General features: G+C 42.5%; 1 protein-coding gene across 1 annotated transcript in view; it reads right to left on the reverse strand.

The window, feature by feature from the left end:
• Window positions 1-17,489, reverse strand: part of atp8a1 (ATPase phospholipid transporting 8A1) — a 218,356-nt gene that overhangs the window by 7,928 nt on the left and 192,939 nt on the right. Inside the window, exon 33 of the mRNA XM_056274219.1 lies at window positions 16,116-16,223. Within this exon, the coding sequence (XP_056130194.1) occupies window positions 16,116-16,223 (108 nt within the window). The remainder of the gene's footprint in view (window positions 1-16,115; window positions 16,224-17,489) is intronic.

Below are 17,489 nucleotides of genomic sequence, written 5' to 3' on the forward strand. Positions count from 1 at the left end.
CTTCTCACTTAAAAAACATACCCCAAAGGCAATAGCTTTCCCATTCTGCCACAAATAAATTATTTCAACCATATATCACCCCCCCCCCCCAAAAAAAACACAAAAATAAAACAACAACCCTCATTTGCCATGTTGGAAGAAAATGCAATGCATCTTGCCTCTAAAATAAAATGTCAATGACATCTGCATAAGCCAGCAGGTATGATTTTGCATGCAGCTGACACGTATCTCATGTGTACCTGCAGCCAACTTTGATAGTAATTTGTGTGAAAATAAACAATTCAACTTTGTATATACACTACCGTTCAAAAGTTTGGGATCACCCAAACAATTTTGTGTTTTCCATGAAAAGTCACACTTATTCACCACCATATGTTGTGAAATGAATAGAAAATAGAGTCAAGACATTGACAAGGTTAGAAATAATGATTTGTATTTGAAATAAGATTTTTTTTACATCAAACTTTGCTCTCGTCAAAGAATCCTCCATTTGCAGCAATTACAGCATTGCAGACCTTTGGCATTCTAGCTGTTAATTTGTTGAGGTAATCTGGAGAAATTGCACCCCACGCTTCCAGAAGCAGCTCCCACAAGTTGGATTGGTTGGATGGGCACTTCTTTGAGCAGATTGAGTTTCTGGAGCATCACATTTGTGGGGTCAATTAAACGCTCAAAATGGCCAGAAAAAGAGAACTTTCATCTGAAACTCGACAGTCTATTCTTGTTCTTAGAAATGAAGGCTATTCCATGCGAGAAATTGCTAAGAAATTGAAGATTTCCTACACCGGTGTGTACTACTCCCTTCAGAGGACAGCACAAACAGGCTCTAACCAGAGTAGAAAAAGAAGTGGGAGGCCGCGTTGCACAACTGAGCAAGAAGATAAGTACATTAGAGTCTCTAGTTTGAGAAACAGACGCCTCACAGGTCCCCAACTGGCATCTTCATTAAATAGTACCTGTTAGAGCCTGTTTGTGCTGTCCTCTGAAGGGAGTAGTACACACCAGTGTAGGAAATCTTCAATTTCTTAGCAATTTCTCGCATGGAATAGCCTTCATTTCTAAGAACAAGAATAGACTGTCGAGTTTCAGATGAAAGTTCTCTTTTTCTGGCCATTTTGAGCGTTTAATTGACCCCACAAATGTGATGCTCCAGAAACTCAATCTGCTCAAAGAAGTGCTCATCCAACCAATCCAACTTGTGGGAGCTGCTTCTGGAAGCGTGGGGTGCAATTTCTCCAGATTACCTCAACAAATTAACAGCTAGAATGCCAAAGGTCTGCAATGCTGTAATTGCTGCAAATGGAGGATTCTTTGACGAAAGCAAAGTTTGATGTAAAAAAAATCTTATTTCAAATACAAATCATTATTTCTAACCTTGTCAATGTCTTGACTCTATTTTCTATTCATTTCACAACATATGGTGGTGAATAAGTGTGACTTTTCATGGAAAACACAAAATTGTTTGGGTGATCCCAAACTTTTGAACGGTAGTGTATGTATACAGAAAACAACTTTAATCAAAGCAACACGTTACAATGTCTACTACTACTACTACTTTTGACTGCTCCCGTTAGGGGTCACCACAGCTGATCATTCGTTTCCATTTCTTCCCGTCTTCTGCATCTTCCTCCGTCACTCCAGCCACCTGCATGTCCTCCCTCACCACATCCAAGAACCTCCTCTTTGGCCTCCCTCTTTTCCTCTTCCCTGGCAGCTCCATATTCAGCATCCTTCTCCCAATATACCCAGCATCTCTCCTCCACACATGTCCAAGCCATCTCAATCTTGCCTCTCTGGCTTTGTCTCCAAACCGTCCAACTTGAGCGGTCCCTCTAATATAATCATTCCTAATCCTGTCCTTCTTCGTCACTCCCAATGAAAATCTTAGCATCTTCAACTCGGCCACCTCCAGCTCCGCCTCCTGTCTTACAATGTGTTATTCAATATTCAAATAAATGAAGCATATTGCACATCATTTGACAAGACAAAGTCTAGATCAGTCCCAACAAGCTACAAGTGTCCAAAAAGGCTTGCATATCACATGGTCAAAGTTCATCCATTGCTTTGTCCACTTCACCATGCCCCTTGTTATTGACCATTTTCAGAAGGATATTTGGCTCTTATGCGATGTACGACACAGGCAGGCAAGACGATGAAGTTCCCTTTGCCAGGTTTCGCCCCTTGTAGCACCAACTCAACAAAAAAAATTATATGCTGCCAGACAATATTGTCTGCAGAGAGCAAAAGACAGGAAAGAAGGTGGTTATTCATCAGGACGCTATGCAAGTACTACTCATAAACTGTAATGTTAGCAGCTATTCCCAGAAAGTTGAATCAGTTCATCTGAACAGTTTAGTGAGAGAAACATTTCATCACTCATCGAAGTGACTTCGTCAGTCTCAGCTGACTGTGGGTATCCCCAACCTTATTGTTGGCCAAAACATAGAATTAGGTGACAAAATACTCACTCAAAGGTCACCTGCCCTTGCAGCCCTGCTGGTCTTGACTGTCTTTTCCAGTTTATCTTCGGGATCCTAAAGAAAGTACCCAACACACCTCTGTCCATGTGAGGGGCAAAATTTCCATGCATAGTAACGCATACATAGACTATCTCTGGGTAAGTGTCGGCAGCGGCATCCAACAAAAACTTCCCACGCTGAAATGTATTGCAGCAGATCAATTCAGGTTCTGTTGGCATCGAAGGGCAATTTGAGCAAAGGCACGACCAGTCGCTGTCTGCTCTCAGCAGCTCAGAATCTGGATGGTCTCCAATGGCCATATCCTCTTGCTCGGCTAATGCAGCAGTAGTCTTGGGCCTCTCTCCACAGCATTTCTTCAATCCTATACTCTGGCTCGAACAAATACGGTTGAATATCCAAGTCAGCCAAAACACTGTAAATGTATCCTCGTCCATAAGCTCCTCTGCACTCACATTTTGGGATGCCATTTTCACTGTTGGAAATGTAGCTAATTTGCAATACAATGCAAAGAGAACAAGGAAGTTTTGTTTTTGAGTGACATCTAAAGCATGCCCCAGCGGCAGAGACTAGAAATCCAAGCTGAACTTGCCTGTAGTTCTTTCTTGTCACCAACTGCGTCACTGATGCACCAAATTACGACACTAGTGCCAGAAGAAAAACAGATTTTGCAACTATGTCCCAGAGACACAGAGAACAAACAGTGGCAGCAACTGCAGACATTTTTCACACTATAACCCAAATTCGGATAGATAGCGATAAGGTTGGAAACTGGTGAAGTTTCCCTTTAAAACCGGGATCAATGGCCAAAGTTAATTGACAGAAGAGTGAAATATGGGTCCAGATAAGTCATGTTAAAAGTCAATTATTGTTGCAAAGTCAGAACAAAATGGTATGAGGTATTAAACTAGTGACTTAAAAAGTTAAGATTTCTGGGGTTCCCTGGTAGCTCGAGCATATATCCTATAGGCTCAGGCCTGACTTAAGCATCCTGGGTTTTCAATCCGTCCCAGGACCTTGACTGCATGTCTTCCCTTTCTGTCTCTCTTCCCCATTCTCTCTAGTAACGGCTAAAATGCCAAAAGTCAATTAAGAGGAAAAAAAAAAGATTTTGTTGGATAAAACTGTCCAGGGTGTCTCCCTGTCTGCCGCCCAATAACTGCTGGGATAGGCTCCAGCATCCCCGCGACCCTGAGAGCAGGATAAGCGGTTCAGATAATGAATGGAATGGAATGGATGGATAAAACTGAACAAAAACATATTCATTTAATATATTAAGAGAATTTTAGAGATTTTGGGGCCTTGGTGAAAACCTTTAGAATCACAGCTATTGGCATATTTGTAAATGCAAGTCTTATTTAGCAGGTCCTAACGTGTGAGTAGGCCCCATGATACTTAAAAGGCCATGGCATTTCAACTGCAAGGTGACTTTGATTCCAACTAAGACCACCAAAGATGAAATTCTATGCCTCCCCAACACCTGTGAGTTTCTTCATATACAAGTATTCACAAGGCAAGTTATTGCTGTTCCGATAACAACTTGACCCCCCCCTTTTTTCCCCCCAATTGTATCTGGCCAACTATCCCACTCTTCCGAGATGTCCCGGTCACTGCTCCACCCCCTCTGCTGATCTGGGGAGGGCTGCAGACTACCACATGCCTCCTCCGATACATGTGGAGTTGCCAGCTGCTTCTTTTGACCTGACAGTGAGGAGTTTTGCCATGGGGATGTAGCCCATGGGAGGATCAAACTATTCCCCCCAGTTTCCACATCCCCCCGAACAGGTGCCCTGACCGACCAGAGGAGGCGCTAGTGCAGCAACCAGGACACACACCCACATCCAGCTTCCCCCCCACAGACATGGCATATTATGTCTGTAGACTGCAGACGCCCAACCAAGCCAGAAATAACATGGGAATTTGAACCGGCGATCCCCGATTTGGTAGGCAATGGAATAGACCACCACGCCACCCGAATGCCCAACTTAATTTTAACATTTTCAGCTGTTGTTGCATATGCATATTTCATATTGGGTTAATATTTTGTCATGTGTTGGAAATGTTATGGGTGTGAGAGGGAGTAAGCTCAGCGGGCATGCCTCTCGAGTAGATGGGTTGTTGATGTAAGCTCCAGGTGAGGTAAGTGATCATTTCCGGTCTGCTTTATTGGACAGGCTATGGTGGAGAGTAGCAGGAACGGTGGTAGAAAGAGACAGGATGAAACAGGGCAAAGGCAGCGCAATGTAAATGGTAAATGGACTGCATTTATATAGCGCTTTTCTAGTCTACCATCCACTCAAAGCGCTTTACAATATATGCCTCACATTCATGCACACATTCATACACTGATGGCGGAGGCTGCCATGCAAGGTGCCCACCTGCTCATCACGAGCAGTTGTGGGTTCAGTGTCTTGCTCAAGGACATTTCGATATGCACTCTGCAGGAGCTGGGGATCGAACCAGTGATCTTCCGATTACTAGACAACCTGCTGAGCCATGCCACCCTATGTCCTCAAAACCCCTGTTGTCATACTTGACTACATGGTACAATCCGATCCAAAACCTACTGCAGACAACCTGCTCATAATGCCTACAAGACATCCACCTGATCCTCACTGTTAGAGGGGGGGAGTAGGACAAGCACAAAGTAAGATACATTAAATGTGAGTTTGACATTTTTGTTGAGCTATACAATGTTGGCGCCATGCTCAACCCATTGAAACACAGCACAGCACAATTTATTGAGCATGGCGCCAACGTTGTGAAAGACCTGGATCCCCCCCCCCCCACTAGAGCCACCCGTGCACTCAGCAGACTGTAAATTTTGGATAAAGCTTCGTTCAAGTAGCATGTGTTATGTTTGGTCGTGCTATTCCCTTGGTTCTGAGGGTAGCTAAGTTGAATAAAAGTTCAAAGAAAATGTTTTTTGTGCCGTCGACAAAAACCCTTTCTTCTAATTGAATTTATTATCCAACAAACATGCATAGTGTGTTTGTGTGCCAAAATAAATGCACAAATGAGACAAGTGCAATCTTCACTGAGACTCACTTATCATCCTTGAAGAAAAATAAGTTTGGATCTGAACTTTTGCACATCAGATCTGCATCCCCCCACATATCATAAGTCTGCCATTCTTGGAAACTGCTCTTTCACCATCTTTAGTCATAGAAATAAAACACACAATTCATCAGTTGCAAAGAGTCTTCTGCAACAGTTTAAGTCGAAGTCTTGAATATCCACGGCCATATCGGGAGAATGCATGGGGTTTTAGAGCAGAGGGAGGGACACAGGGGATCATCTTGGCATGGGCTTGACCCTGAGTGGAGGCCATGTTTGCTTTGGCCCCGTTGCATTGAAACTATCTGTCATTATGTGTCAAAGAGCAAAACATACGTTCCTCGCATTGCAATTTGGGTCCTGCATGCTTGTGCCACTTGTTCAAACTGCTGGGGCCCCAGACAATGTCCTTCCTGTAACTTGAAGAGGCAGAGCTGTGGGACTTTGCCTTAGGAGAAATATACACACACATGCACCTACATATGCATGGATACACATGCGAGAGTGCATGAATAGACAAATGTCTGCATGTACATGGACACATACACACAGAGATCAGTGTCAAAAGCATCAAAGTACTCAGGTGTTCTCAAATTAGCTAATCTGTTCGTCATTACCAGCAAATAGACTTTGATGTCAGACATAACACTAGGGCGTGAGGAAATCCCAAATGATTGGAAATCAAAATGGCTTTTCCCCGTAGTTTGAAATGTGATGGTAATGAATGGAGCTTTTCTATGTTGCCCAGCAACTGAAAATACATAAGATGGGGGGAAAATTGCATGGGAGAATGGGACATTTTCATGTCACTTTTGAAATTATGCAGCAGTAGTGGAAACATTGACTTTTTTTTCTTTATCCTGTAGTCAGTTAAATTATTTTTGTTTGCATCCAGTGTATAACACATCTTAATGGATGTATTCAAGCTGTCTTGAGTCTCTTTGGAAAATAAACTTGAGATGTATACTCAGCATATTTAATCAACGTCAAAAGAAAATAAACCATCTTTGCCTCTTGCAGCTTCAACATATGAACAATATTTACACAATAAATCTTCATACATAGTCAATAGCCACTGACTGTATGCATAGCAGTAATACAGACACAGCCAGATAGACAGAGACACAGACAGGCAGACACAGACAGACAGTGACATAGACAGGCAGGCAGACAGATAGACTACATACTCATATATCTATATATTCACACAGTTATAGAGTTACTTCAGTTCAATGTGGGAATCATGTTGCTTTTCAGGGACTTGGGAAACCTAACTGAACAGCAAAATTATAAAGTAAACCTACACCTACACAAACCACCAGAAAATTGTGGTAAAATTCAGATCAGATCTGGATTACTGCAGTCTCTAAGCGATGCACCAACAATCTGATTGTCTAGGGGGGAAAGTAAGGGGGGATAGACAGACAGACAGAGACACACATGCAGGCAGAGACACAGACTTATAGTTCTGTGATTGAATTTTCTTTGAAAACCATTAATCCAAAGTGAAACGTGTTAAATTATATGGATGGTATCAATTTTAAAGTGGAAGTAGACAACTTTTCTACCATCTGCCATTGCTTAGCCTGCTACTTGGTGGTTGACGCACTTCCTGTGTCATAAATCGATTTGCTGGGAAAAATCGTGTCCGATGGCAGAAAGAACTGCATAGTGAAAGCGAGGCTTACAGAGAACCAATCTAAACGCCCTTGGTGTAATTATTCTATATAGCAATTACACTGTGCAATCGACATTTACTTCATAATGATAACTTAAAGCAAAAAAAGTATCTACTTCCGCTTTGAAATGGATGAATAAATTTGGTATCAGCCAAAATATTTTATGTCTGCACTAGTATTGGCCAAGAGTATTTATTTAGCTGCATCCCTATTCTCTGTTGTATCTGGCTACCACATTTAAAAGTAGGATCATTCCAAACACGTTAACATCATCCAATGTTTGTCCATGGCAGACATTTGGATGGGTCTCACTTTTACTGGCAAAACCAACAGTGTTTGATGGATGCTAGTGATGGCTCATACCATACGACACTTGAGAGCTGGACTGGGGTGAGAAGGTGCAGGGTGGGGCGGCTCTGTTTTTAGGACAAACTAATAAACTTGTCTGGCTGGGCAGACAGTGTTGTCTGCCGTTGTGTTTTGACAGGCCATCAACCCCCTCATGGCCACTGGAGACAGACATGAACACACACACACACACACACACACACACACACACACACACACACACACACACACACACACACACACACACACACACACACAAGCAGATAGACAGGAGCACACACACGAAAAACACATACCTATATATGCACAGAGAATATTGACAATATCTCGAACAGAATATCTCGTACACAAAACACATACCACAAGCCACCGTTGACACTTTTATATAATCTTTTTTTTATCAAAGATGTATTTATCAATATTTCTAATCATTGCCAAATGTCATTAGTTTTAAGAACAGAAAAAAAAGAAAATCGAAGGCACAAAGTTATTTAAAGACATAAATCTTCAAACTCTGAACTAATACAACCTGATCTGCAAACACAGGAGCAATATGATGGCTATCTCTCAAACTTGCAGTTGGCTGATCATGCCTTGTAGACCCACAGTGTTAGGGGTTCTAACAGTGTTAACATCTGCCATTGTAATGGTAAATGTGAGCAAAAGACTGCTTCACTATTTATGCTGTGCTTTTTGGCTTAAGAAATCATAGCTTAAGAGAGACCCAATTTATTTTATACATTATCATTTAACACACATAAAAACACACACTCCCCTCGCTCACTTTCAGTGCCTTTCTAACGTGTACATACACACACACACACACACACACACACACACACACACACACACACACACACACACACACACACACACACACACACACACACACACACACACACACACACACACACACACACACACACACACACACACACACACACACACAAAGCTGTCTTACATGAAAGACTGCCCTACTGGCTGCACCACATCCCAGAGATGTGAATATTCAGACACTAGCTGCTTTATTGCACAGAGCGTCTTTGTACAACACTTTTTTATTAGGTACACTGAGAGGAGGTAGGCTTGGCTAAGCATAATCCAGTCTAAGGCAGTGCTTGGGTCTGCCCTGATCCATGCTTCATTTCCCACTGGCTAAACTGAACTGGCTAAACCAGGGAACATATCTTGTCTGAAGCAGAGGGCAAGGACTGTTCAATTACATTATTCAGTGAGAAACCAGCTGAGACAGTATCTGACCGGGGAAGATTCAGGATGAATCTATATGTTTGGTCTTAAAGCAGCCCCAACGCTCAACAGCTTCCACTCCTAAGTGAGGCTGAATGGGCAGCAAACACAGAAGAGATCAGAGAGACCACACCCAGAGGACCGAGAAAGATTGAAAATAAATGGAGGCTCACTTTAATGCCCTTGAAAGAAAAAGAAAGGCAGAATAGTGGGAACCAATGTGACAAAGTTTGAAACAGAAATGGGGAATCCTTGTTCAGACAGGGCCTAAAAATCCACAGATTTCCAAAATGTCTGCAGCGCTACACAAAGGCAAATGAGGAATTCACAATCCCCTAACACCCCCAAAAAGACTTCACCACAGAAAACAAACACTGGCTGTCTCAGTTTGGGCAATCTTACTCTATACTTTCAGTGTGTTGCCTCACAAGGGGAACAAAGTATCCATTAGCCAAACAGGAAAACACACACGCACACACGGTATATATACAGTGCATCCGGGAAGTATTCACACCCCTTCACTTTCCCCACATTTTGTTATGTTACAGCCTTATTCCAAAATGGATTAAATCTCTTTTTTTCTCATCAATCTACATACAATACCACATAATGATAAAGTGAAAAAGGTTTTGTAGAAATTTTTGCAAATTTATTAAAAATAAAAAACTGAAATATTGCATGTACATAAGTATTCACACCCTTTACTCAGTACTTGGTTGAGGCACCCTTGGCAGTGATTACAGCCTCAAATCTTCTTAGGTACGAAGCTACAAGCTTGGCACACCTATATTTGGGGTATTTCTCCCATTCTTCTCTGCAGATCCTCTCGAGCTCTGTAAGGTTAGATGGGGAGCGTCACTGCACAGCTATTTTCACGTCTTTCCAGAGATGTGCAACGGGGTTTAAGTCTGGGCTCTGGCTGGCCCACTCAAGGACATTCACAGACTTGTCCCGAAGCCACTCCTTCGTTGTCTTGGCTGTGTGCTTAGGGTCGTTGTTGTGTTGAAAGGTAAACCTTCGCCCCAGTCTGAGGTCCTGAGCGCTCTGGAGCAGGTTTTCATCAAGGATCTCTCTGTACTTTCCTCCATTCATCTTTCCCTCGATCCTGACTAGTCTCCCAGTTCCTGCCGCTGAAAAACATCCCCACAGCATGATGCTGCCACCACCATGCTTCACTGTAGGGATGGTATTAGCAAGGTGATGAGAGGTGACTGGTTTCCTTCAGACATGACAGTTGGCATTCAGGCCAAAGAGTTCAATCTTGGTTTCATCAGACCAGAGAATCATGTTTCTCATGGTCTGAGGGTCCTTTAGGTGCTTTCTGGCAAACTCCAAGCAGGCTGTCATGTGCCTTTTACTGAGCAGAGGCTTCCGTCTGGCCACTCTACCATAAAGGCCTGATTGGTGGAGTACTGCAGAGATGGTTGTCCTTCTGGAAGGTTTTCCCATCTCCACAGAGGAATGCTGGAGCTCTGTCAGAGTGACCATCGGGTTCTTGGTCACCTCCCTGACCAAGGCCCTTCTCCCCCGATTGCTCAGTTTGGCTGGGCGGCCAGCTCTAGGAAGAGTCCTGGTGGATCCAAACTTCTTCCATTTACGAATGATGGAGACTACTGTGCTCTTCGGGACCTTCAAAGCTGTAGAAATTTTTTTGTACCCTTCCCCAGATCTGTGCCTCGATACAATCCTGTCTCAGAGGTCCAAAGACAATTCCTTTGACTTCATGGCTTGGTTTCTGCTCTGACATGCACTGTCAACAGTGGGACCTTATACAGACAGGTGTGTGCCTTTCCAAATCATGTCCAATCAATTGAATTTACTACAGGTGGACTCCAATCAAGATGTAGAAACATCTCAAGGATGATCAGTGGAAACAGGATGAACCCGAGCTCAATTTTGAGTGTTATAGCAAAGAGTGTGAATACACGGTGTGTGTGTATGTGTGTGTGTGTGTGGGCGCATGTGTGTATATGTGTGTGTGTGTGTGTCCTTTATTCAACCAGGTATAAGCCTCATTGATATAAGAGTGACCTGGCCAAGAGACTGGCATAAACATTGTTACAAGAAAAAACACAAACAATACGATAAGTCAAAAATCCAGTTATGATGCATGGATAAGTACAAATTTCGAGAACAATTCAGTGAAAAATTTAGGAGCAATCACATTGACCAAGAGTACCATTTTCTCAATCCTTTACAACTGACTTAAAATCCCCCATAGTAATTAGCTGACAATTTCAGGTCCTTCTGTAGATTATTCAAAGAAGGGGCTGCACAATTAAAAGCTTTTTTTGCCTAATTATGTTCTAAATCTGGGGATCAACATCTATAGAATATAGTGAGAGTGCAGGTCATATTGATTTTGTCACATGTATGTACACAGATAATGAGGAATCAGCCCAAGGAGAGATTTAGTATATATAAAAGCCAACCAATGTAAACATCTGTGGACATACAGCAGCATACAGAGTACAGTCGTGTACGAGACTGCCACAGCCAGTAATAAAATGTAAAGCACAATGGCATACAGCGTCCAACTTCGTTATGCCCTGGTCAGGTGCATTCATAAAGAGCAGAGCGCCATAATCCAATAAAAGTAAAAACACTGCTTAAATCAGGTGTTTCCTTGTCTAGAGGGAGAAACAGGATTTGTTCCTAAGAAAGGAACCTAATTTAAGTTTAAGCTTGGAAACTTTTTTCTTTTTTTTTTGTGGGAAGTTGTGTCCTTGGGTTATTTGTCCCTGTGTCCCTTGTGTTAAGGCAGAGAGAGCTGGAGCACAACAATTTCATTGTATTTTAAATACATGACCATAAACTTGAACTTGAAGCATGCCCAGTCAAGCCAATGCTGTAGAGTCTATCTACAAAGGTGAGTCATAGTCAGCTGTGTCAAAAGTGTTGGACAAATCAACAAAGAGAGCTGCACAACATCTTGATGCATGCTCAATAATCCAGGTAAGGAAATCACAGAAAATTGAATCAGTTCATCTGGACACAACATTTATTGAGAGAAACATTTAATCACTCATGCAGTAAGTGACTTCTTGAGTCTAAACTGACTGCAGGTATCCCCACCCTTATATTAAATACAGTTGCATAACGACCAAAACCAATGACCAGTTTCAATGGCCATGAGTACAAAGTGACAGATTGTAACCAGGTGGTAAAATTGTGAGAGATGTCGCCATTTACAAAGCTGTGATTGCAAACATTGCCAAATCCTCTGTGAATAGTACATATTGCCACTGAAACTCTAGTTAATGGTCACACCTATTTGCATATGAAACTGATTGTTGGTTTCAGTTGTTATGCAACGGTATTGTTTATAAGGGTGGGGATACCTGCAGTAAGTTTAGACTGAAGAGGTCACTTAGACGCGTGATGAAACGTCTCTGTCAATAAACGTTGTGTCCAGATGAACTGAGCCTTTCTTTGATACTGACAGAAACATTTCATCACTCGATCTAAGTGACCTCTTCAGTCTAAACTGACTGTAGGTATCCCCACCTTTATAAATAGCACAGTTGTGTAACGACCGAAACCAACGATCAGTTTCATATGCAAATTGACGTGTCAGTTAACTAGAGTTACAATAGTCATGTGTACTATTCACAGAGGATTGGGGAACAGTTGCAATCACAGCATGTAAGATGGCAACAGAACACCAAACACTGTCTCTGTTGCTTTAAAACCCCAAAACATGTTGTGCCAGAAATTGGTCCATCCCAAGGAACAGGTCCCCTGGCACAAAAAGCGCAATATAGTGTATACTGTTAAGTGCAGGAGGATTGCCATGACTTGTACATCGGGGACACCAAACAGACGCTGGCAAAGAGGATGGCAAAACACAGAAGAGCTAACGCATCAGGCCAGGACTCCACAGTCTACAGCCATCTACAGGCCAGCGGCCACTCTTTCTAGGATGAGGATGTGCACATACTTGACAGGGAAGAACGCTGGTTTGAACAGGGAGTCGAAGAGGCCATCTATGTGACGAGGAAACGACCATCCCTGAACCGGGGGGGGGGGGGGGGGGCTATGAGTACATCTGTGGCCATCTTACAATGCTGTGATTGCAAACATTCCCAAATCCTCTGTGAATAGTACACATTGCCATTGTAACTCTAGTTAATGGTCACGGCAATTTGCATATTAAATTGATCGTTGTTTTCGGTCGTTATGCAACTGTGCTGTTTATAAGGGTGGGGATACCTGTAGTCAGTTGAGACTGAAGAAGTCACTTAGATGATGAAACATTTCTTCCAATAAACGTTGTGTCCAGATGAACTGATTCAACTTTCTGTGAGCTGCACAACAACACAGCAATTCAACTTAGAAGAATCGCACAGCCATAACTGAACAGCTGTGAATAACAGTGCCTAACAAAAAGAGAACAATAGTGCCTAACAAAAGACTAAAATTGCTAACAGAATAAATTATAAAGCAGACTTTATGTCAGTTTTAAATGTATATGGTAATTACACATTACATACACATTTGCGTGTATGGATCAGCTTAAATAAATACCTACCCACCCATACTGTATATCATCCCCAAGTATCACACTGTGGACAACGGCATGGTTTCCATGGGCTGTTGGGTCATATAAATCATTAGCCTTGGGAGGGCTAGAGGATCTGGGAGCAAGATTTAACAACATCTTTCATATGACACACATGGCCCCTTAAGAAAAGTTTTAAGTATTTGAAAAACACAGAAGGAGTACAAAGTCAACATCAGTGGTGAAGGAGGGTCTTCAAGTCCATCATGAGCCTTTCACAAGTTTAAAAGTGAGGAACCTTATGGGTTCCCATTAAATGGCAGGGGGCTGAAGCTTGGATGTTTCAATCCACCAAAGATGTTTAAGAGCTCCATGTGGCTCTAAGAGAGAAGGAGAGAATGAGAAAAACTGTACTAATCCTGCCTCCATTACTGGTCAGTGGCGGGGATTTTGTTAGTGCATGTATGGATAGCATCAGACCTGAGCGCCTGAGAGGAAAGTGATGGATGAGTTGGGAAACACACTATCTGTGCAGGGGAGGAGCAAAACTCTGCCATTCTAAAGTGCATTCCTCTGCTTCAAACAAAGTGAGTTCTAACAAGCTCCAGCATAACGTCTATAGCAGTTCTTAAACACAGACAATTTCCTCCAAATGCATGTTATCCTTGAAATAATGGAGTTTACTCCCCTGAAGTCCCTTTCATGCCATCATATATCCTTTCAATATCTCCAGTAGTGTCATGGCCTTGAACATGCTCACTACAAGCTGCACCAAATTTCTCAAGTAAAATGATTCCCTACTTAGAAAATTATCAATTGAAACAAACTGTGAGAAAAATGCTGCACAATCGCTGAGAGTACACGGTATGTGGTGCTAATAAGCCTTTCAGCTTGTGAAAGTGAATGCAGTAGATGACGACCTAGGTTTGGAAAATAAAACAAGTGCATGTGTGTGTCTGTGTGCATGCACGTGTATGTGAGTGCATGAGAGGGGCTATACTGGAGACAGTAGTGTTGATAGCACAGACGAGTCAGCATACAGCAGGCCAATGTGACGAGATCTACCTGAGAAGCCTTGTGAGGTGCAGCTAAACTGCTTAGTGCGGTGGATTACATAGCTTCTACAGAATAATCTGACATCTTCTTTTGCTATCCCTGTCAGACTTTTGTGAGGTGATAATTGATGGGATGTGCGGTTTGGGTCCAGGCCAATTTGGGAAGTATCCTGTGCAAGGAACACTGGCTGTACTTCCAAGACTACTCACAGATGGATCTCGCACCTGTCTTGTCAATCGTCCAAAGAAAATATTGTCTGACACTGATGAATGCTTTCGCATTAAGCCGGCTGATACTTTTAATGTCTGCAGATAAAGGAGGGAGAGGCAGTGGGAGCAGAACGCAGAGGAGAGGGGAGGAAAACTCTGGTGTCTTACACTGATGGCCCTCAGGCAGTTTACAAATGACAGAGAAAGAGGATGAACAAAATAGAGGACCAAGACGAAAAGTGTGACAGACCTAACAAAGAGGAAGGGGAAAATTAAAAGAAACATGTAGAGATTAAATCATTTAATGTGTAAGTATGTATGTGTGTGTGTGTATATATGTGTGTGTGTGTGTGTGAAGGGCGAAGAGAGGAGGGGAAGAGAAGAAGCTTTGTCAGAGGTGAGCCTAGCCCTCCTCACCAGAAGCCTGCGAGGTATTGGAGGTGAGGTCGTGGAAGTGTCTCTGATGTCTTCTCGGATGTCACAGGGATGTGTCCCACTGTGATGATGTACAGACGTCCCTATACTGAGTCTAGGGCTTAGGGTTACAAAATGCCCACAGGACACCATTACTATCCTGCTGTAGTGCCACAGGGGCTGGATGAAAGCACCTTACTTCACCAACAGGAGCTAGGATGAAGGGGAGATACCCATTGTGTGTGTGTGTGTGTGTGTGTGTGTGTGTGTGTGTGTGTGTGTGTGTGTGAGAGAGAGAAAGAGAGCGAGAAAGAAAGAAATAGAACGAAAGAAAGAAAGAATGAATGAAAGAAAGAAAGAAAGTGAGAGAGATGGCTGACTGTAGGTAAATGAGACTTGAACTCAAGTTATGGATGCTTTTTTAAGATTAATCTATATTCATTTGTCTGCCTTCCTGGATAGGGCAGTGGAGAGCAACAGAACAAAGACAAGGTAGAGACAAAGATGGATTCGGTCTTGGGCTGGTTAGGGGTTATGTCACAGTAGTCTCAAACTCATGCTGGTGTGACCAGGTCTATAACTGACTGAACCAACAGAGTCCAGCTTTTTAACAGTCTTTACAAATTAAAACATTTCCAGGCTCCAGTTCTTTTTAGGATATCATAGTGCAGCTGGAAGCTCTTGCTGTTTTGCTTAACTGTGGAATAAATTCGGCCAGCAGTCCTCCAGACTGCTACAATGTTTCAATGTCACCTGTGGATCCTCAGGGTCGAGTGAGGGCGACATAACACAAACATGGAGCTAATTGGCCTAATTAAGTCATTACGTAACACAAGCCAGAAATCCGTCAGTTTGAACCTTGCTGGCTCTCCTTGCAGAGACCTGGCGTCAGGTTATATGCTGAAAGTTCCCACCAGCATCATTCTGATGTGAAAAATTAATTATGCGGCCCTGTAAGTTTACAAGTGATGGCATAAAAACATCTAGGGTATTCCTGTGGTATTCTGGAGATGGGGTGGGGGTGCAGTTGCTATGTGTACGTGTTTACGAGTGTGAGTGTATGCTGTATGTGTGTCCAAGTATATGAGCATGACACGTGCGTACGGGTATGCGCAAGTGTGTTTACCTCTCCTGACATGTCGGGAGCCAGAGGAATGAGGGGCCACAGGGAGGAGTAGATACTGAAGAACACCACCCAGAGGCCAATGCTGCCCCAGATGGCGATGTGACTAAACTGATGGTGGGGAAAGCAGAAGACAACAAAAATAAAAAATGAATGGTTCTTGATTTACTGTGCATTTAAACTGGTCTGGGACATAATCTGGACTGGATGTCTCTAATCACGTGCCATTGCATGCTGAGAGAAGGGTCCAAAGATAACACTCGCCAATTGCCAAATGTGGGTAAATTTAGTCTTTGGCAAATAAATTATGGCGAACCCCTGCCGCTCTGGCCAATAGAAAAACTGAATTCCCTACACATGTTGGAGAAAGCTGCTGGTTTGCTGTCACTTCAATCTACTAGATCTGCCGTGCTGCGTGTGTCATGCGTAGTACGCAGTTGGGTCAGTCATCAAATCCCGTGATTTTTTTGTTACCGTATTTGAGGTACTTGTTGTCATCTGGGCAGATAGAACAAATCTAGCTATGTAGAGATTAGCGGGTGAAAAGAAGGCGGAAAATCGCTTTGAGAGCGAATTGTCTGAGGAAGACTGAACATGCTACTACAGAATAAAAAGCATACTAATATGAACTATGACTGAATTTATTACTGCTAACTTATTTTTACTTGCTATTGCTAATTCCTCTATAACTGTTATATTCTCAAACTCTTTAAAAAGGATCTTTCTTGCACTTAAAGGTGAATACCACTGAATTTATTAATTCAAATCTGTTACACTTAAGCGTTGAAACAGTTGCATTAATATTTCTGCATATAGGTAGTGTTACTACCATTATTACGGCACACTACTATAATATTGACTGAGAAGCGCATATGATACCAAGATGATATGCTGAATAGTAATAATAGCAAACTGCAATAGCAAAAAGCAGCTTCTTTTTTTTTGGCTGGTAAAAAAAATCTGTCTGGCCAGCAAATTTCTTCATCTACCAGCCACCTTGGCAGGTATGCCAAAAAGTTAATTTTGGAACCTGGCTGACAGTATTCAGGTTTTCTTTCCATTTAAGAAACTAGACCAGCTAATTTCACTGACAGTCTACTAAAAGGGGAACAAAAAAGCTCGGTGAGTGTTTTGTTAGATATCTGCACTACCCGGCCTTTGATGGCAGATGATTCAAGACCGTTGTTTTAAGTCAGGGGTTCAACTACTAAGTGTGTCCAAGGGTCAATACCTAGAAGGCACCACATCAGTTAGTTTCACTAAAAAGCTCTTCCCTCTCTGCTCTAAAGTGTGTTAATCTGGAATTAAACTGGTGTCACATTTGGTGAGAATGAAAACCTGCGTATTTTTGGAGCCTTGTTGGCATCTGCTTGAGAA

Source organism: Lampris incognitus, chromosome 1 (genome assembly GCF_029633865.1).
Source record: "Lampris incognitus isolate fLamInc1 chromosome 1, fLamInc1.hap2, whole genome shotgun sequence".
NCBI lineage: Eukaryota > Metazoa > Chordata > Actinopteri > Lampriformes > Lampridae > Lampris > Lampris incognitus.